Below are 21,752 nucleotides of genomic sequence, written 5' to 3' on the forward strand. Positions count from 1 at the left end.
AAATAAAAACAAAGATATGTAGAACCATTTCTAAATTGCAATATAATGTAATGATTAAATGAAGAAAAAAAAATGCTTGCAACATATTTTCAAAGAATCGGCAAATTTTGACACATATAACATATATAATACTATCGCCAAGGCCTTGCTTGTTTTAAGTGGGAACAGAAGGTGGGAATTGATGAGTAGTAATTTTCTGTTACAACATAATATCATAATTAGTGACTTATCTGGATAGGGAAATGTTGATTACAAGACATTGGATTCCATAAAGAGAGTTAAAAATTGTATTTAGCTACTCAAAATTGGACTCGACTTACTACTTTGCTCATATTGGATATGTGCATGAGTAACAATAGAAGAAAAATTTTCTGTCTATTATAATTAGTAGTATAAATCATATTTTGAAACATTACGAATATCCATTATTAATATTTGAGATCGTATCACAATATATTGTTCATGTTATGTTATTGTTGTAATCTTCATAATACTAATATTAATATTATAACATAATATACATTAATATTGATAATAATTTGTGTAATATTTGTAATTTCAATATTAGAATATTAGTATTATACTAGCATTAATATAATAGTAATTTTAATACCAATATTAGTAGAAATATTACTATACTAATACAAATATTACATAACATCAATATTAATATATCAATAGATATTATATTGTATGCTACAAGATTTGCTCCATTTTCAACAAAAGAAAAAAAATCCTTCTTCGTAATGAATTCTAGAAATAGAAAAGCTATTCCCAATTTTCATTCTTGACGACTAGACATGTTCTGATTTATTTAAACTATTAAAAAGTAAAAAAAAATCATCAAATGCATGGGAATGACATAGCAAAACAAAAATCTATAGTGAATGTGTTGCATAATCAATAACAATCGGATGAGGAATAATTATATTAAAGAAGTGTAACTACTCAAAAAAATGATAAAAAATATGTTGAAAATGACTAAAATGGCATCATTCATTTAACTTCTTTTAAATTTTACTATTATAAATTTTCTTTTATAATTATTTCTGTATTTTGACCTTTTTTTTAATTTAATGATTTAATTTTTTGCTTGATGTGCATCATACATGCCCCCATGCACGTACATACATACATGCATACATGTGTACATATATACATGGATTTGATTATCTATCATGCATTCATACATAAGGGTACATAATTATTTGAAAATTCAATCCAGATGGCATCGAACTATTTAATCAACCTACCTTTCCTTAGATCCATTGAATCATTTTTGTGCAAGGGGTGTCATTACAATTATCTTCTTTCATAGAATTTCATGTTATTCTAGCATGGGTTGAACATACACAAGAAATTAGTTATTAAGGCTGATTTGGACTTTCAAAGATATTTGCTGGAGTAGCTCAGTTGGTTAGAGCGTGTGGCTGTTAACCACAAGGTCGAAGGTTCAAGCCCTTCCTTTAGCGTTTCTTTTCTTTTCTTTTTTATATTAATTAAATTTTGAAAAGCAATAAAACCTCAATAATGCAAGCACATAGCCAATAGTTGATCTTGTCATTAGGATGTATAAAAGTTTCTCAATATGCTGGTAATAAATCATAGTTAAATCAAAGATTTCATGAAGAATGGAACAACTCTTAATTAATTTAACTACAAAAAATTATTGGAGAATCACTGAACTTATGAGGTGATTAAGAACAATCTGAGAATTTCCAATAACTTGGTGAATATTAATTCTTAATCTATCCAGGACATTACAAGGATGTGGAACTATAACCATAAAATGATGCTTTGTTATAATATTATTATAGATCACTCAAAAAATAAATTGTAGAAATGTATGAAATTTGTTTTGTTTGTTGCTACTGGAGCTAAGGCCATTGGAAAGGGGCTTTGCAGTAACCATCATGCATAAACATTGTTGACAAAGTTATGGTGGTTCCGGTTGAAATCTTCTTAGCCAAATCAAGTTATGACTTTTGACATAAAAAATCATGACTTTTGTGGCCAATATAAAAGTTTTATATCAGCATAAATATTTGGTGCAGCCCATCAGCTTACCTGGATTTGTTCGAAGCGATCAAGTCAAAGCTATAGTTGGCACTATGATTTGATGTTGAGACAAATCTATTTTTATTTTTTTTTTTGCTGAAAAAATCTATTTTTATGAGACAAAATTTTGGAAAAACGAAAAAAAACATAATTAAAAAACATATCTTGAAATAATCTAATTTCGAATATTTCACGGTCGTGTCTTCTAGCCCTTTATCGCGTACCCTTTCCACTTATTCCTGTCCCATTCACCCGCATGCTAAACAAGCACATGATAATGCAATGCTCACTTGAAAAAAAAAAAAAAAAAATCCAAGAGGACAAATGCCATAAGTCATTTCACACCGTAGCGGACCTATCTGTCATTCCTCCAAACGACACGTCCAAATACGTCACCGTCCCATGATCCCACATCCTCATAAGCCCAACCCCACCCCACTCCACTCCACTTCTTTCTCCAAGTCCTCTCGAATCCCCATGGACTCCTCCCCCTCCGCCTCCTCGGGCGAAGCCGTAATGGCCGCCCTCCTCCACCTCCCCGCGTGCGCCTTCTCGGATCTCACCCGCGCCCTAGACGCTGATCTTCGCCTCCAGCGGCGCCGGCTCTCCCTCCTCCTCCTCTCCCCCCTCCACTTCTCCCGCGCCCTCGCCCACCTCCACTCCCTCTCCCTCCCCGAGAAGACCCTCCTCCTCGCACGCCTCCTCCTCCGCCACCTCCACTCCCTCCTCCCCACCCTCTCCGGCACCGCAGCCGCCGCCGCCGCCCACCGCCTACGCCTCCGGGACCTCGACGCCGCCCTCCTCCTCCAGGCCATGTGCGACGCCTACGACTCCGACCGACCCCACCCCGACTGGCACGCGAGGATCGCCGAGCACGCCGTATCCTCCGCGCTGAGCCCGGCCGGGCTCGGGGCCGGAGGGTGGGCAGTCCTCGGCCACTACGTCGACGCCGCGGCCAAATGCCGGCGGTTGTTCGAGGTGGTGTCGGGGGAGGGGAGAAAGGTGGGGGCGGAAGTGGCTGCGGCCGTGGCGGCGGTGGTGGCGCTGCCGTCGGTGGAGTGCAGGAGCCGGGGGAGGGAGTGCGTGATTTGCAAGGAGGAGATGGAGGTGGGGAGGGACGTGTGCGAGCTGCCGTGCGGTCATTGGTTCCACTGGGGTTGTGTGCTGGGGTGGCTGACGAACAGGAACACCTGCCCTTGCTGCCGGTTTGAGCTTCCAGCGGAGGATGTCTTCTATGAGATGGGGAGGATGTGGAGGTCTCTGTTGAGGATGGGTGGTGCTATGTAGGATTAATCTTTGGGTCTTTTGGAAGGTGATCTTGGTCGATGCACTTCTTCTGAATTATTTTTTTTTATAGATATGGTGGTAATAACTAATAAGAATGGCCACAGATATATATATATATATATATATATATATATATATATATATAGTTGGTAGAATTAACGTAAATAAGTGGAAGGTGTTTTTTATTTTATTTTCCTTTCAGTTCATTGTACGTGTTTTTACTTTATGTTCATGTTCATGTACTAATATTTGATCACAAGAGTGGTGGAACGTGTGGTGGGGAACTGACATAAATGAAGTGCTAGTTGTATGTATCTAGTTCATTGACTCCTACTAAATAAAAAGATAATGTACTATGGAAGGCTAAGGTTGTTTTTCCAATTCCATGGCGTGCAACAGCAAGAAGAATGCAATGGTTCCTCAAAGGGCAAATCTAGTGTTGGTAGTGACCCTTTTTACGAATTGGGTCTATTTTCGACTGCTCCAATATGATATATAATAGTGGTTACTGATGAAGGCCGAATACTACAAAGGAGGGTCCCTACCATTTCTATTCATCAATGGATGCAACGTCATAAACTTGTGGATGGGATATATCTCTCGGAGGTTCAATTGATCCAATTGGGTTGTGCTCAATGATGCTAGTTCTTGCAATTGCAAGAATCTACATGATCTCCTGATGCACATCCAATGTGTCGCAAGCTTGCAATTTCTCAAGTATTCGTACAACACCTAGAAGCTTTGCTTATCCATAATTACCTTTAAATTAGCCTACCATTCAAAAATCACAACCTAGAACATTTGGAAATTGTTGGCCCTAAAGATTTGATTTTGATGATGCAAAATTTTTGAGTAAAAAATTTACTAACCAGTTGCCTTAGAATATGCTTGAATGTTTATAGAAAGCCAAGAATTAATAAAGCCTTCAGTAACTCACAAATAAAGTTTAAAGACTCATTTGGTTCGCAAATTTTTTTTTCCCTCATTGGAATATTTTTTCTTGGAAGATGATTTTTAGAAATGTGATACTTGAAAAAATGATTTTAGCATATTTGGTTGATTATGAAAGAGTAGCATATCACAGAGTGGCTCATATTTGTTTGAGCATCCACTTTTCTGAGTAAGTTGTATGAAATACCAATTATACCTTTAATAAAAGAAAAGGCTTTACTTATGAATTTTGATGGCTTAAAGATACTTTTGGAAAAAAAAAGGCCCTATTTTCAAATAGTGGGAAAATACCATTCCTATGTCTCCTATGGGTTTTTCCTTCCCATAAAACATGACAATCTTATTCACATAGCAATGCTACTTTTTCATCTCTCTTCTCTGAATACTCCAACCAAACAAAAGATATTTCTTTATTCTCCGTTGACCATACTTTTCTTCCTTCTTCCGCAAACCAAATGAGTCCTAATTATCCAAAGTTGTATACAAAGAAACTCAACTCCAAAAAGGCCTTTAAACAACCCTTGAATGCTCACATACAAATACAAAAAATTCCAACTTAAGCTATCCCAAGAGTCGACCCTAGAAGCAAGCGAGTCAACTCTTAAATGGCCACAGAGAAAAAAAAGAGCTGTAAATTTCATCATATTGGCGAGTCGACCCATGAAGAATATGAGTTGACTCTAATCAGACAAGAGTCGAGCCTAGAAACACGCGAGTCAACCCTTGAACGATCACAGAGAAAAAAAAGAGAGCAGTAAAATTCAGTCTATCAGAGAGTCAACCTATGAAAATTACAAGTTGACCTCTGTCACTGGATGAGTCGATCCCTAAACCAAAAGAGTCGAGTCCATAGTGGTCGCAGAAGAAAGACAGTATGCAGTAAAAACAACAAGTTCGAGTCGACCCTTAAAGACCATGAGTCGACTCCTGAAAACGTCAAGCTGACTCCTCTACACCTGACAATAATAATGGCTCTTTTAGAACGATCGTTTTTATCTCACAACGGCTTTTTCGAGCTGTTTAACAACTAGAAGAGTCTTCCAACCACTCCTAAGTGGTATAAATGCATGAGAACACCAAAAAAACTAAACAAGATGAGAAATAGAATGAATCAAGAAAAACCAATTGATTCAAAACTCCATTTATTCATATTATTTATCTTTAAGGAGCAGTATTTCATTGTGTTTACATATTATTCTTTATACTCTGTTGTGACAAGTTTTAGGAACTGAAACTTGGAGAAAAGTCCATCCAAACTTTGAATTGAATTGTATTAATCCTAGGGATAGGCTCGGTGGTAGTGGCCGACCTCTTTTCTTTCCACTCGTCGAGCCCCACTAATTAGGCGGACGACAGGACTAGTGTCGCACAACGCCAATACCCTATAGAATGCATAGCCAAAAAAGTAGATAGGGCTTTGAAGCGGTAAGTTGCGGGGTAGCCAGGCCCAGTAGGCAGAGCGGTCCAATCAGGCCAGTCAGGGAAAAGTCCCGGTCTTTGGATTGACCCAGCGCTTTCTTGGCAGAGTTTGAGGCAGCAAGAAACTTTAGGGCCTTTTTGGATTAGCAGAGGAAAGTGCCGTGCCAGCTGTTTGACCAAATTCTGCGCCTCCAGCTCCAGAGGAAAGGGCCAGGGCAGTTGTTGGAGCATTGGGTTAAGAGAAAAAAACGTCGAGTGAGGAAGGGGCTGACAGTCACAGGCTCGTTCTTCTTATGGTTCCGTCTTCCAGTTGCTATTGCTAGAAGGCTACTGAACGTCATTCTCAAAGAAATCCCATGAGGCTAAGCGGAACAGGGTGGTGGGCGGGTTTAGGTTGAAACAACTGGTTCTTGCCTTCCGCTGCTGGTGGTTCCGGATCAACCTCAATTGGTGCTTCTCACTTTTATGCTGAAGACTCACCTTTTCTCGAGGAAGGAAAGAGGCAGCTGTCATCCAAATAGTGGATTCAGTGAGGGCTACGGGGGAGATTTTTGAAAAGACAGGAAGCGCTATTGGACCTGGATCCTTGCCAGTTGATAGTGGAGCCTTACCCGATCTGTCGGCGGCAATGGATCGTTTTCCGCTGTCGTTTCAGGGAGTTAAAATACAAGGGCTGTTCAATTTATAGACATCCTTTGCTTGGGCCTTCGCCCTCGAACAAGTCTTTCTCACTTTCGTCAAATTCTTGCTCTTGCTCTGCCCTTGTTTTTTCAGAACAAAAAAAAAGAAAGACATTAAGAAATGAGAGAGAAATCGAGATGTGAGAAAAAGAATAGCTTTTCTTCAGCTCTTCACTAGCCATACCAATCCTGTTCATTTCAAAAAATTGGGGATCCAACTACAAGGAGACAAGTAGTCTGATACAACATTGCTCTGGTATCTTTCGCCTCTAAATTGGATAGGGGTAAAGACGCGGCCGGGCGCCGGCGGCTTATTCAAGTGCCCCCCGAACCGCGCGAAATGGTCGCCTATTACACGGCTCACAAACTCTGCCTGGGGTGGATTTGCCAACTCCATCTTTTTGGTCTACTTTCTAAGTCAAGCTTCGCAGCCATCCCTGCTTGCGTTTTCGGTGAAGTTTTCCACTTCGTTCATGTCTAGGCCTACAGTAAGATAATTTCCTAATCTTGACATGCCTATCGTCTATGCTGATCTAATTATCGCTGATCCCCGAATAGCGGAATAGTATAGGTAAGCCATTATAGGCTTTGATTTCGAGGAAGAAATGCGAGAAAGAGCAGCTTATAATTTGGCCTAGTCAAAGTCAATCAAAGGTGGCTGAGGGATATCTTTGTTGGCCTTCTAGAGGGAGCCTTTCCTCAATGCAGCAAGAGGAAAGAGAAGAGTGATGACTGCCCTTCTCATAGTCAACCCGTCTGACGTAGTAAATTGTGCCCAAGCGGGACTCAAATTCGATAAGTGGAAAGAAGAATAGAGGAAAAAGCGGGAAGGGTTTCCAGGTGGGGCTGCTTTCCCTGAAGCGGCTGTCTCTGCTGTTCAGGCTGTCTCGTCTCGAGCGTCAATCTGCACTGAGCGAGTCAAAGAGAGGCGTCAGTTGACTCCACTTTCGGCGTTCAGCCTACTTCTTTCTCCCTCACTTCACTTCTTTTTTGAAGCGTGGATTTCCTATATAAAAAACGAGTTAGAAAGTGGGTTAAAGTTGATCCGATTATATCCCACTTTTAGTCAAACTTTTATCGGATGACATGAAGAGGAAGTCCCAAACTGGGATCAGGGATGAATTATCCGAAGAAGATCGTTTAACTGTAGCAAGAGCACGAAAAATTGAGCGTTTCTTATCACAACCCTTCTTCGTGGCAGGATAAGCAGCGAGAGCAATTGAGAACATTGCAATGGAGAAGGTCATAGCCGGCCCTTCTCCTTTCCGGGTCTTGATTTGTCGCGTCGTTTTGGTTGATTGTCAGTGAATATCAACTGGATTGATTGTGAACCGAGGTAAAACAATCAGACTATAGACTTGGAAAGATTATAGTAAAAATTTTTCAGAAGGGTGTCTTGGGGAGTGGATATTGATGCAGGGTTTGCATCGAACCACTATAATTTTTGTTGTGTTTATGTTGCATAAATCGAACCACTAAAGTTCCTAGATTCATGGAGATATAGAACAGCATATAAGTTATCATGCTTGCATATCCATCATTTGAGTCTCCAACAATTATTCCAATAATTACATATCCGATTTGACCGATGGACGAATATGCAAGCATACGTTTCATTGATCACTTGCATATTTACTTTCGCAACATACATTCACTCATCGAGTTTTATTCCATTGCATTTCACTTAAAGTTTTCGAAAAGCCCAATTCACTACCCTCTTGGGTTACATAGCTGGGCAACAGAAAGTGACAATGATCATACAAAAAGGTTTGGATGAATGAAATACTTTGCTTGGGTGGTTTTGCCAAATAAGGCTTCTTCTCATTTCATAGGCAACTCTAGACACAATGAGTAGCTAGGCTTATTTACTAGTGTCACCAATCTAGTGGTCAGGAATATTCTAGATCACTCTCTAAAACTCTCCTACCTCCATACTAGGGAAGTTTAGGAACATTGTATAAATATCTAGTTTCTAGCCAATTCCATAAGATTCTAAAGAATTCTGTAGCCCTCTAGCTCTTTAGGATTCTTTTCGTGTGCTCAATAGAGGAAAGTGCCTGCCGAATGTTAATGAAATGTGCATTCCATCACAAATGGCTCTAATGACACACGTCTGCCTCGATTCACACAAAAACATTGATCATGAAGATTGGACCTAAATCACCATGTCATTCAATTTGATCTACATCCTCATCTAAAGGCACTGCAAGCAAACTATAGGAACCGGCAAGACATCTTTGTGTCTAGAGCAAGCACCAGTTGGGTCATCAGTTTAGTGCTAGTGGGTTAAGTTGATCCAATTTATCCTCCTAGTATGCAGTTGGAATCAGTATGTACAACTAACATCAATTGCAACCTACCAATTTTAGATAGTATGCACACGCCTGCGAAGTTAAGTTATACTTTCAGAAAATGGAGCCGACTAGAGGCTTCTTCGACAAAAGACTAGCAATTAAACAAACTCATTTTTATTAAAAATATGAAAAGATAAAAGAAAGGTCAATAAAGAAAACACACACATCTGACTTAATGGACTACACTCATATCCGTTGTGTATGAGTAGCCGATGTACCAAAAAAAAAGAAAAAAATAAACACACACATACAAATAGTAAACGAGGTACAGAATGAGGAGATTAAAAAAGAGAAAAAAAAAGTAAGAAGAGGAAGAATAGATTTCAACATCTAGATCATGTGAACGAAAACAAGAGTACAAAGGGGTAGAAAACACCTAGAACAACCCAATAATTGAAAATAATATATTGAGTTTCCAACGGTCTTCTGAGACTCCATGTTGGTCCAGTCAAAAAACAAAGAAAAAAAGAAAGAAAAAGATGATGTGCTTACTTAATACATTAGCAGTGCACTTACCTTATATTTCTTTCTAATCCAATTAACGAAAACCAAATATGTATTTATATAGAGAGAAGGGCAAGAGTCCATCATGATTTTGCCGCATGATTCTGGATGAGTTAGCCCTCTTTTCCTTATCTATATATCATCTTAGATAGTTATGCCTTCCTTCTATGGTGTCCCAAAATCTTGGTGAGCTGTAATTGCTCATGCTATTTGTTTGGAGGTTCGCTCAGTTGTTGATTGTGCACACCACGTGTTACCTAGCTATAGGTCGGCTGAGTTGGTATTGCGATTTTGGTGGTCATCAAATCTACGCTATATCATCTCTTATGGCCAGAATTGTTTGAAAGAGACATCACTGAAAAAGTGAAGATTTTCAATCTACTTTTCTTCAAAAATGAAGTTGATCAAAGTTGAACAGATGCATTTGACAATATTATCCATCTCCAATTGGCCAAAATATAGCTCAAGGGTATGGGCCATTGCTTACATGATAAAGACAGAAGTTTTGTCCTGATATCTTTAGCAAAAGGACAATTAAACAGTACGTGTTGTATGTTTTTAGTGTTATTAAATAGAGGATTAATTTCAGTGTTATAAAATATCAACTTAGCTTCAAAAGTAACAAAGTGTCATCAGATATATCTGATGTCTCCATTGACATTTCCAGGCCTAAGGTTTTAAGCAAAGCTTCCTCATCTGAAGCGAGTTGGACTAGGATCTAAACACTATATCTGAGCCGAATATATTCTGGTTTACATTATGCAAATCAAACTTGATTAAAATTCACTTTGATGGGAGTTTAAAAGGTAAAAGAAGAATGGTCAAATCAACCTATCCACCAAAACATATTGCTGCCAATTTTTCAAATTGATCTGGACTTGATTAATTCAAGTAATGGACCATTGTCTTGGCGTCGTTACAAGTGGTGAACTTATTGGATTAGTGGTGGGCAGGTTATCATGATTCTAAAAGAGAGGAGAGATAGAGGGAGGAGGTATTGCATTACCATAAGTGGTGTCATAATCCATTTGGCATATAACTTGATCTATTTTGAATTGATTTTGATTTCTCACAATGCTGCGAGTTGCAATCAAATTAGAAACAGATTTTTGAAGATAAAATTGTTTAAAACTTAATATTTGATTTTGAGTCCATAGCTCAGTGATGGCGCAATTGACTATACATCAGTAGGTCACGATTCGAACCCGTTGGGCCCTTCCAAATCAAATTATTTATTTGAGATTTAATTTTCTTCTTTCTTTCTCTTTATTTTTCCCCCCTGTTCCATCTGTTCCTGTTCTTTTTCTTTCTTTGTTTTTTTATCTTTCTTTTATTATGTATTCAACATTTAAATGGGTTTGAGCATGTAAAAATAAACAAACAAATAATAAATAAATATATTGTGAGAACACACAAGAATCATTGAGTTTGTAAATAGCTGTTATATTTATTTATCATAATCCTTTTGTTGATATAAGAATTATTTATCATAATCCTGAGTGTCCTTATATAGTCAAAAAAAATATGACATTATCTTCATATTTCATCTATTAAAAGCATTAGCGTCAAAGAAAGATTATATTTGTCTTTTTTCTGCCCTGCAAGTTCCAATAGTATAAGTCAGTTGATTCAGCTATCATATACTTATGATTTTTTCAAATAATTTTTGGTCCTTTATATCTAGTCTCTTATATTTCTAACTTTTCTAGTCATTTGCTTGCTTAGCTTTTCAAATGTTTTTTTTCCGTATATTCTTTCCTTCCTTCTTTTCTTTTCCTTTAATCCATTTGGATTTTTTTTATATACATTTTTTCCTTATGCCTTAGGCCATCATTGCATGTGTTTATATCTCAATATTTATTTTAGTTTTGAAGTGCCATAATAACTATTAGAAAAATTTCCATTTAACATAGTTATGGAATTGTAATGACAAACAATTTTCCAAACAATTGCACTGATTTATTCGAAGATATGCACTTAATAATAGCATGAAACATCATTTAGAATTAATAAAGATATATATAGTTATTCCTTATCCAGCATATGGGATCGTTGGAGATCTCTGCTTGTCTATAGTCCAAATTAAAAAAATTGAATGGGGTCGTTGCACGCCTCTGTGGTGATGGTTTGCTAGCTGCTGCACTCGATCAGCGGTAATCCTGATGCTGAGCATCCACGAGTTGGCATTGGATGGTAGAGAAACGACTTCGACCTATGCTCCAACACTGGCTCTGACCTAAAATAGAAGAAACAAAGAAGTTCACCAATCGAAGTGTGTCCGATAGAGGATCCTCCGATATCTAAGTCAAACACGATTTTCAGAGAATATGAGGTATGAGAGGAGCAAAGAGGTAATATAAGAGAGTTGAAAGAGAACTTACTTAGAAAACCTTAGGACACACAATATATACGCATGGGACGGAGCCCACTGCGACATAGTTTGGAACTATATGTTGGTAGATAAGATAACAAACCATGTATCTCACTCATGAAACATACTTGTGCTTCTCGATCATGGAGATTGGCTTAGGTATCACGTTTGCTATAAACTAGTTAGCGATCATAGCTGAGTTATTGCCAGCTAAGGAGAGAGTTTCAAATGCATAGGACTCTCTACAGACCTTTTGGATCAGCTATGTGGCAAGCCTTGAATAGTCAGCTCATACCTAGATTGCTAGCTTTCATTAGTTCATTTGCCTCATCAGCAAAGGTCAGTTCCAAGGCATATCACTTTTCTCCCACTTCTAAGGCCAAGGTAACATGATTGGCTTGGGTGAAGGAAGTGGCTTTCCTCGAGCAAAACTGATCAATCAAGACAAGCTGCAAAGTCGATCAATCGGGGCTATCTTGCTTGATTCAAAAATCTTCTAGAGACTACATTTATGATTGTGTGCTTGCATTTGTCCTTTCCGAAGTGGTATCATTAGTGGTAGAATTTTTAGGATGACAATTGGATGTTTTGCTAGTAGCAATCCTGGCGATGGTTCGAAATCGAATGTCTAATCGACACGTGTTCGAGATCAGATTGTTTGCTCGAATGGCTGCATTGATCTAAACCATCTAAGTCTCTATATAATGTCTGCAGTTTGTGCTTCGTCTTGGTTTTAAAGTTTCTGCAACCAGTCATCTTGAGAATGACCAAGGATGAACCCACACTCCACCCCTGAAATCTTTTCTCTTCTCCATTCTTGACTAGGGTTTTCCTTTGTCATCACCGTCGGCATTCATTAATTCTTCCATTTTCTTCTTTTCCTTAAGCTTTCGGTATGCTTCTCCAATTTTGTATTCTAGTTCCTTCTCTTTGTTCTGCCCTTTTCTCTTCTTTTCTTTCATTTCTTGTCTTGAAGAAGTGTCGAGATAGATAACAGAGAGGTTGCTTGGGGGGATCTTCTTTCAACAACCGGTTTTGCTCCATTTGCTGAAAAGAGCATACTTGGGTAGGTCGACTTGGAGAGGATTTGTTCTAAGTACCACACCCATCAAGGCTTCACTCTGAAGTTCCCTGGCCCTTTTGAGCTGGTGACATCATCCAAGAAGAATCTCGCTATATACGATGAAACTCTAAAAACAGGTCTAAGAATTTTCATTCCATGCGCTTTTGCTAAGCTTTTGTATAGGTATCAGCTTGTCCCGACTCATCCCAAATGCATGAAGGATGATTGTTGGGTTCGTTCTTTTGTTATACTCCACAGTTTCCTCCTTCTTTAGGGTTGTTCTGAGATATTTTCTTGTTTGAGAAACATCCTCGAAATAATGATGGTTACACCATTCCAGCAAAAAAGGTTGCCACCTTGTTTTCTTCAACCCTTCCTCTATTCATGGTTAGAAGGGCCTTTCCATCGCAATGGTCCATGACGAGGAAGAAGATGATGAATCTGTTCCCAATCTTATCTAACAAGGAGTAGGCAATGATCGGCACCCTTCATGGTATGATGGCACCATCTTTGACCAAACTGCTTTTCGAGGCTGCCTTGGCAAATAGTGACCTTAGTCCAGCCTCTGTTAAGGGTAATTTCTTGATCTAATTGAATTTAAATTCTTCTGAGAATCAATGCTCGACTTTTCTGACTTGTTATTTGTTTCATAGGGATGAATTTCGACCTTAACAAGCTCATGTTTGAGGCTAGCAAGGATACTCCCCACAAGAGGAAGCTTAGTAGGAGTGAGGCCGACCCTTTGAGAAGGAGAAAGGTGAAGGCACCCGATGCTTCCCTGATCCTTAACGCCAAACTTTCTGTGCCTAAGTTCAGCAAGTGTTGCTTAGGCTGAAGGTCGATTTGATGAGGCAGGGGTCGCCTAAGGTGAAGGTGATCACCTCAGTCCCTACTCCTCTAGCTACTTTGAAGGCTTCTTCGATGGCGGTTTTTGAAAGGCCCCCTCCTGGAAGCGCCAACAGTTGTACCTAAAGCTCCTCTTAATCCAACCTTGGATCCTACCATTGCCGTCAAGCTTTCTCAAACACTGACAACTGTCGATGAAGTTGCTTCTACTCTTGAGCATGTTTTTGTATTGGCATAGGTTTCAACTCTCACCATAGAGGCCCTAGGAGCATCAATCTTCCAGCCACCCCCATCTTTATCTCAGGGTGGCCAAGCTGGATATTTACAGGCCAACATAGTCACTCAAGACCACTGACTCATTTCTCAAATCCTCCGAGCTTTCTGCTAAGTTGTTTAGGGGGATGATGCCTTTGAAAGATGAGAGGCATTTTTTGAAAAATGATAGTAGAGGAGCTCATCAATATCGCATACACTGAAACAGTCGAGGTGAGCATTGAAGATTTAGAGTTGTTGTTTAATGTATGATTCTTATTGCTAACTTCATCTTTCCAATCACATACCTCCTATGTTATCCATGCCCTTGGAGCTATCCTCTTAGCCTACCACCAAAGAGTAATGGCGGCCAATCATGAGATTCGCAAGGCCGAGCAGTGAAGGGCCTTGGCCAAATTAGAGCTAGCAATTGCTCAGAATGTTAGGGAGCATGTCAAGGAGCAAACTCGCCTCTCCTAGGAGAAGAAGCATGGCTTCAAGTCCATCCTTGCTGAGGCACGAAGGAGGCTCGAGGAGGTGAAGCTAAAGTTAGAGAAGATGGTGGTTTGGCTCAAGGAGGAGATCGCCCGGCACCAAGAGGCATTTAGGTAGCAAAAAACAAGGCTTCTATAGTTAGAGAGAAGTTAACCCGAGCCGAGGGCCCAACAATCTGAGTTGAGAAATGGATTGCTAGGGCCAAGGAGAGGGCCATTTGAGCTAAGAAGTTGGCTACCGATGCCAAAAGATGAAGGCTCGATGGGTAGTTTAGAAATTTAAAAGCTTGAAGGACTTTTGCAGCGAGATGCTGAAGGCAGCTACGGACTCCTTCAAAAAGGGATTCGAGGCATGTCGAACAATAGTCGGTGAGCCACACCCTCAAGTTGAACTTAGCCACATTACTCCCGAAGGACCTGCCATTGTCAAAGAGGAGGGACCTTCTTCTAAAAGGGAAGGAGGAGAGGGAGAGGAATAGGAAAGGCCTTTCATTTTTTTAGCTTGGTAGTGAAGGGAGGAGGGACCTTCTCTTTTTTGCTTCCATATTTTGTAACCCTCCTCGCAATCTTTTATAAAGAATGACTTTTTCAAAATCTCATTCTTTGTTTTTGTTTTGCTGAGTGTTATAGCTTGGTCCAACACTGGTAGCATGTCCATATGCTTTCTAGGGCTCGTTCATTGAGACAGCTTGATCGGCTTTCATCGATCGGCGCCTAAACCGGTCATGGAATTTTCAAGCTACTTACTCCTTGGTTTTAATATAGTCGAGGTTGAAGTCCACTGCATCTAGAGGCCACTAGGTAGCCTCATGAATAGGTGATCAAATGACGTCACTCTAGCCATCTTCGATTATTCCAAAAAAAATTTCTCGGTCTCGCTTTAGGAGGATCATATTATCAAATCACAAGCCACCATTATAAGGGCTGCAATTCTAAGTAATGGCCTCTGAAGGTTGAGATTTTGAGAGCATTTCCTAGAGGAAGGGTTATCGTCAAGGGCATAGGGACCCGCCACATATCCAGCTATTTTAAGGACTCAAAGATCGCACCATATGTCCAACGATCAAGCCAACTGAGACAATCACAGCTATCAGGACCCTCCACAAAAGGAAGGGGCTTCACCCAATGGATGGGATAGGTTTATGCCTCTTTCTTCTTCCTCTATATCCTCTTTGTTCGAGTGCATGGAGCTCTTGTTAGCAGACTAACTTCCAGATCATCTTGAAGCTCTCTTGCTCATCATGTTATATGCCATAAAGAGAGTGGCCAAGATCGAGATGGAGCTAGGGCTTTTGTAGAGTCGGTTGGCTATAGAAAAAATTGGTGATGTTCGTTGGAGAGTGGTAAAAATAGAGGCTGAGTTGAGAGGATTCCAAGTATGGGTGGAGGAGGCGGTGCTCCAGACTTCTGAACTCGAAAGGGAGAAACAGATCGCTTGCATCGGGCTATAGAAGTAGAAAGGAAGGCCACCAAAATAATAGAGTATGAATCTTCAGCCAAGTTCAAGGGACGTCATGGAGTCCTCACTAGGGACCGCTTAGGTGAGGTCACCTCTTTCTTAAAGAAAACAGTATGAGGTGGAGGTCGGACTCCTTCTAAATGTGGTAGTTGATGAAGACTCCTGAATGTTGTAGTCTATGAGGACCCGACCATCCTCAAGTTGTTTTCAGGCAAGGTGAAGCGCTAATTGGAGGAATTCGATCAATAGCCTCTTGACCCGATCTTTCTAGTTGCTAGACTCAGTCTCAATGTCTCAGTCTTATACTTATTTTATATAATCATTTGGCTGTCAAGGCGATGCTATTTTGTAATTACAGTATTGAATGGAAATAACCTCAGCTGATATTTCATCATCCCATTTTTGCTTGAGCTTGTGCATGAGAATGTTGGTTGATCCATGAAGTAGAGTAGGTCAATTTCGTATGCGGTTGTCCCAGTCAGCCTTTAGGTCGGTGCTTTCGAGAGACAAAAAACTAAAGTGATTTCAGATATAGTGTGATTTTGTTGTAGCTATTGATAATTCTCATCACAACCAGGTGGATTAGAGTTATCATCCTAACGTTTTAATGAAATGATACATTTGAGGAAACCAATTTTCTTCTTTAGAAAATAGTCGGGTGGTTGGGGGCGCTTGTTCTCCTCATCTGAAAACTCTGAGAACCCCATATTTCAACAATGTTCAGATGAAATGGTTTTTTATTACAAGGCCTCATGATATCAATAAATGGTTTTCTTATGAAGTGTGAAGAATTCTGATTGTCTTCTGGTTGTGCCACACTCTCTACATTTCTTATGTCAGAAATCTGCATTTTCTTTTCTTTTCTATTTCTTTTTTTTAAAGCAAACAAAAACATGTATCCTTGACAATATTATAAATAACCAGAGCTGTCATGGAGCGTCGAAAATTTTCCTGTTGAGGTCCAATGTTTCTTAACAGTTAGAATCCATTTGTCATCATCCTTTGGTCAAGCATGTCATTTATGCAACCGGGCTTGTTCACAGAACTGTTTTCTTCTTAACATCAAAATTTACAATCGTGAGGAGAAAGACCACCCTCTCTATCCAGGTGAAAACCACACTTTTTTGTTGGCCCCACTATGACATGATTTCAAGAGCCTCTCTGGTTTGTCCAAGGATATTAAATACAGTAGCTGCTACATGAGATGGTGTCAAGCCAGCCTCTGCTACCTGATCAGCTGGTGATCCATGGTCGATGTATCTATCTGGAAGAACCAATGGTCTCCACTGCACTCATGATGTTACAAATCAGAATCAGTAATCCTGCGTGACTGTTAATATAACATCTTTGATCATACCATTAGGACAGTGGATTTTTTACCTTTGTTTTGCCATCAAGGAGCCCATTAAGTGCCATGAATTGAGCAACATGAGAGCCAAATCCTCCGATGGAGCCTTCTTCTACTGTGATCAGCACCTCATGTGATTTAGCCAGGCTCCGAATGAGCGCCTGATCCAATGGCTTGCAAAAGCGCGCATCAGCAACTGTTACTTTAAGACCATGTCGCTCCACCAGGGTAGCAGCAGCCAAGCAGCTCTGAACTGCTGTTCCATATCCCAGAAGAGCCACCCTTTCACCCTCGATCAGTATCCTACCTTTGCCCACCTGCAAATGCCTCTTAATCTAGTATGTCCTCATGATTGTAATGAGAGCTTACACAAAGTTAAAAGGACATGGTCTCCTTAACAAATACCTGAAGAGGGACGCCCTTGTTTCCTGGGGGTAGAGGAACACCGACCCCATTACCTCTTGGATATCGCAAACAAGATGGCCGATCATTGATGGCTGCTGCAGTCGCAACCATATGAAACAGTTCAGCCTCGTCAGAAGGAGCCATGACGACCATATTTGGCAGGCATGCCATGTATGTGACATCAAATGATCCACAGTGAGTTGGGCCGTCAGCTCCAACAAGCCCAGCTCGATCCATCGCAAACCTTACTGGCAGTTTCTGCAAATCCACGTCATGTATCACCTGCATCACAAAACTAAAACATAAATCTCTCACAATTCTGCATGTGTTTTGATGAGGCTTTGTTTCAAACGCTTATGAAATGGGACAGTTGGCTTCTGATTACATCTCACGTTTTCATACTAGAGCTGGAAATGCTAGAAGGGGGAAGTAGAAGAAGAAATACTGCGAGCAACATTGGCTTGCCTGATCATATGCCCGTTGTAAGAATGATGAGTAGATTGCACAGAAGGGCTTAAGGCCTTCACAGACTAAACCAGCTGCAAATGTGACAGCATGCTGCTCTGCAATTCCAACATCAAAGCACCTTGTTGGAAAGCGGCGAAGAAAGTAGTTAAGGCCTGTTCCCCCTCCCATTGCTGCATGAATTGCAACGATGTCTTTGTCCGCCTCTGCCTCAGCTATCAAAGCCTCAGCAAAGTAGTTTGTATAAGATTGAGTCTTGGCACTGGCTTTGAATTGCTTTCCAGTTGCTGGATCAAATTTGGTGACACCTGCAAAGAAAAAATACAGGTCAGAACATAGTAGAGATTTCCGCTGACTAGAGCCTCATCTTCAAATCTTCATTACTCTGCATTCGTCCACAGGATTCAGTCTTTACCATGATACTTGTCTGCAGCTCTCTCTGCATAGGGGTATCCTCTTCCTTTCTCAGTTACAACATGAATGAGAACTGGGCCTGTTGCTTTTGTGCTCTTAACCTCTTTGAGAATGGTGACAAGGTCATCCATGTTGTGACCATCAACCGGACCTATATAGTAGAGACCTAGCTCTTCAAACAAGGTTGAACCAGACCCACTAATCATTCCTCGAGCATACTCATCCACTTTTGCAGCTAGTTTATACATTGACCCTCCAATCTGCTTTGTGACTCCCTAAAAAATGTCAAAACACACAATTCAGACTTTGATGATTGCAGAAAAGGAAAAAAGAACAATAATTTTTGCCTCATAATGCTTGTTTTCGCCACGGGCATTGATTCTAGTTCGTCAGTAGACAATACTGAAGAACGTTCCATATTAGGACCATCATTTCCAGTGAATCTAGCGCAAAGGATAAGCAACAAGTTGCCTTGGATAGGACTGGAGGGGAAGAACAAAGAAGACTTTGATAGAGGACAAGAGGAATCATCTGAAGGTAAGATTCCAGCAATAAACTAGCTTTGGCAATAGATTAGAATGAACAGCAAAGTTCTTCAACAAAAAAGAGTCAAAATAAAGTAGGATCAATATAGCCAACATGGTGTGGCAGGCCTTGTTATTGTATCTTATGTTCAAGTGGGAATTAGACTGCAAAATCCAGCTTGATAGAAAAGTTCAGAAATTAGCCCACAGTCAATCTTACACAAGACATGCGAACAAAATTTTTGTAAACGTCCATAAAAGAGCAATTCCTCAAGAAGTCAGTTCGGTGAAGCTGTGTTCAGAAATATTTCTTTCTAATTTTTTAGTCTTGTAAGCTTGTTGTTACTCTTAGAGAGGGTGAACAAGGAGGAGAAAAGAGACACACATACCCACACAGGCACATCCACACCCACAGGCTGAACCATCCATTATAAAGAACATATATACTTTACTTACCTTGGCTACCTCCCTGAGTTCTCTTAGAGGCCGGCTAGACTGCAATCTACTGAGAGCACTGCTCAAAGCTCCAACCGGTGGTATAGGCCCATCAAGATTTGCAGTGGGCAGAGAAACCTGCTTATTGTCATTCAGTATGACAATCATGTCTGAGTCAATATATCCAGCATTGTTCATAGCCTCATATGCCTGTCCAGCAGTCATGGATCCATCCCCTATTACTGCAATCACATTGTTGTTTCGGCCCTTCAGGTCTCTCCCAACAGCCATCCCTAATCACCAGAAAACATCCCACGGATTCAAGCAATCAATAACTAATGAAAAAAAGTTGGCTCATCAGTCTAAAAACAATGGCAGCTCAAGAGGATGAAGTCTATATTATAATGCAGACATAAAACCAGAGATTAGATTTTAGTTGATATGGAAGTTAATAATCACAACTCCTGTTACAAACTAGGTAATTTATTCAGAGAACGGTATAGGTTCCAAAGGTACCAAGGGCTGCTGAGATACTGGTGGAACTGTGACCAGCACCAAAGGAGTCGTACTCGCTCTCCGAGCGTTTAGTGAATCCAGATAAGCCATTCGTCTGTCTCAAAGTTGGCATCTTGTCTCTCCTCCCTGTCAAGATTTTGTGTGGATATGACTGCAAAAACATCAAACTCTCAGAACAATTGGTCTTTATTCCTTTGCCATATACTGAAAATCTTATATTAATACTTGAGAGATAAATAAGCAGACGAAATAAACTCATAACTATATTCCAGAGCTGTCAAGCAGCAATCATCATTTTCTCTATCAGAAGAACATCACAAGACAGTATAGAAGGAAAAAGACATGGAAGAAAAGAAAAGAACCTGGTGGCCGACATCCCAAAGTATCTTATCTTCAGGAGCATTGAAGACATAGTGGATGGCAACTGTTAGCTCAACGACACCAAGGCTCGAACCAAGATGACCACCGGTTTTTGAGACATGGAAGATGATGTCCGAACGGAGCTCATCTGAGAGCTGTTTAAGTTCCTGCATGAATTAAATTGATAATTGTAACTTCAGCATCATTGCCGCCTTATTTTTGGCACAAATCCCTAGCAAACATTTCAGAGAACATGTGAAAGGTGGTTTCCGGCATTCCTTAGCTCACCTTGATTGAGAGATTCTTCATGTGGATGGGATAGTTGATGGTGTCCAAGAGAGGAGTTGGTGGCCTCTGTGAATGATACTCTCCACTCTCTGATAGTGATGCACAAACGCATGTGCTTTTCCTAGGCTGTAAAACAGCACAAAAACAACCCATTTGCTTGACTATATATGCTACTGACTGGAAATCTATATGTTGCTTAAGTTCTAACATGCTAAAATAATTCAATTTCCTAATTACAATCATCTGTGATCTAGACCACTTTAATGGTCGTTTAACTTAGATCATCAATTATAAATCACGAGAAAGATTCAAAAAATTAATTTTCACCATTATAATTCATAACCAATAACCAAACTACTCATACAACTTTGTCTATTAGAATTGAAGTTTACACAAAGATTAATGCCCTTATTTTGTAAAAGAATCTGCAATAGGACCATGCATTGGTTATGCAGATCAGAAAAAAAAACACTGACATTACAGAGTTCCAACTAAAGAACCTAAAGAGGACTTGCAACGGTTCAAAGTATCAGAACGGTAACCTGAAGGAAAAATTAAGGGTTAAACAGAGACCAAGACTGGAAGATGGAGCAAACTAACCTTGAGAAATCTATTTCGATGTTGGAGGGCTTGGAGAGCAGCCCCCCCAAGGCAGTGGGAAGACAGGGGATAGGGCTTTTCCGGATCTGAAGCTGCTGTGGCAAGGAAATTACATGGGAAGAAGAAAGTAGCGAGAGCCATGGGAAGCAAGAGAAGAAAGCAACAACAGACTCCAGAATAGCAGAGGAGCAGGAGGAGGAGAGTCCAGAAGGATAGAGAAAAGAAAGAAGGCTGGAGTTTATATCTTGTAGTGGGGTGGGCGGCAGGGAGGGCGGTGGGGGCGTGCATGTTGGATGGCCATTGAGAGTGAGACCGAAAAGGAGAGAGAGAGGGCAACGGGCGAGGGCTCCTGTTTGTGGCTGCTATTAATCGGCTAAATTCAAACACCACTCGCCATGTTACACGCCCCCCCAAAAACACAACACCCATTTGCCGTGTCCCCGTGAACCTTCCGGCCAAGGAGGTCGAACAGATATAGGCACCGGGTCTCCTTATTGGGCCACCTCACCAGACAACGGATAAGTGGATGGACACGGTCAGAGAAAGCAAAAAAACCTATATATGCCTTGAGGAAGACTCCTCTGTAGTGATCGATTGAAATCGGAGAGTGGACAAATACGGTGATGGTCATCCTCCCATCCGTGAGACATGTAGACTGG

The 21,752-nt window shown here is 40.3% G+C and overlaps 2 protein-coding genes and 1 non-coding gene across 3 annotated transcripts; 2 read left to right on the forward strand and 1 right to left on the reverse strand.

Annotated features, from left to right (window-relative positions):
* Positions 1-1,398: 1,398 nt before the first annotated feature.
* Positions 1,399-1,472, forward strand: TRNAN-GUU (transfer RNA asparagine (anticodon GUU)). Its single transcript has one exon. It is a non-coding gene; the product is annotated as a tRNA-Asn (tRNA).
* Positions 1,473-2,521: 1,049 nt separating this feature from the next.
* LOC103710972 (E3 ubiquitin-protein ligase SGR9, amyloplastic-like) lies at positions 2,522-3,663 on the forward strand. The gene has a single exon (XM_008796917.5). The coding sequence runs from the start codon at positions 2,536-2,538 to the stop codon at positions 3,343-3,345; it is 810 nt and encodes a 269-aa protein (XP_008795139.4). The 5' UTR covers positions 2,522-2,535; the 3' UTR covers positions 3,346-3,663.
* A 13,108-nt stretch (positions 3,664-16,771) lies between these two features.
* Positions 16,772-21,469, reverse strand: LOC103710963 (putative 1-deoxy-D-xylulose-5-phosphate synthase, chloroplastic). Its single transcript, XM_008796908.5, has 10 exons — positions 21,094-21,469; positions 20,494-20,619; positions 20,208-20,372; positions 19,846-19,996; positions 19,351-19,622; positions 18,372-18,645; positions 17,957-18,264; positions 17,492-17,773; positions 17,119-17,403; positions 16,772-17,024 (listed from the first exon to the last, which is right to left on the reverse strand). Exons 1-10 carry the CDS (start codon positions 21,379-21,381, stop codon positions 16,875-16,877), a joined length of 2,301 nt encoding a protein of 766 aa, XP_008795130.3. The 5' UTR covers positions 21,382-21,469; the 3' UTR covers positions 16,772-16,874.
* Between the last annotated feature and the right edge of the window lie 283 nt (positions 21,470-21,752).

This window comes from Phoenix dactylifera, chromosome 2 (assembly GCF_051530095.1).
Source record: "Phoenix dactylifera cultivar Ajwa chromosome 2, Ajwa_hap1_PhDact_Kaust_v1.1, whole genome shotgun sequence".
In the NCBI taxonomy this organism is placed as follows: domain Eukaryota; kingdom Viridiplantae; phylum Streptophyta; class Magnoliopsida; order Arecales; family Arecaceae; genus Phoenix; species Phoenix dactylifera.

Bases quoted from the DNA above. Each gene is read 5' to 3' on its own strand.
- LOC103710972 (XM_008796917.5), top strand. From the start codon at position 2,536: ATGGACTCCTCCCCCTCCGCCTCCTCGGGCGAAGCCGTAATGGCCGCC.
- LOC103710963 (XM_008796908.5), bottom strand. From the start codon at position 21,381: ATGCACGCCCCCACCGCCCTCCCTGCCGCCCACCCCACTACAAGATAT. The intron at 20,373-20,493 runs GTGAGCTAAGGA...TAATTCATGCAG, and splicing joins TGAAGAATCTCTCAATCAAG to GAACTTAAACAGCTCTCAGA. The intron at 18,646-19,350 runs GTAAGTAAAGTA...GACATTTTTTAG, and splicing joins AACTCAGGGAGGTAGCCAAG to GGAGTCACAAAGCAGATTGG.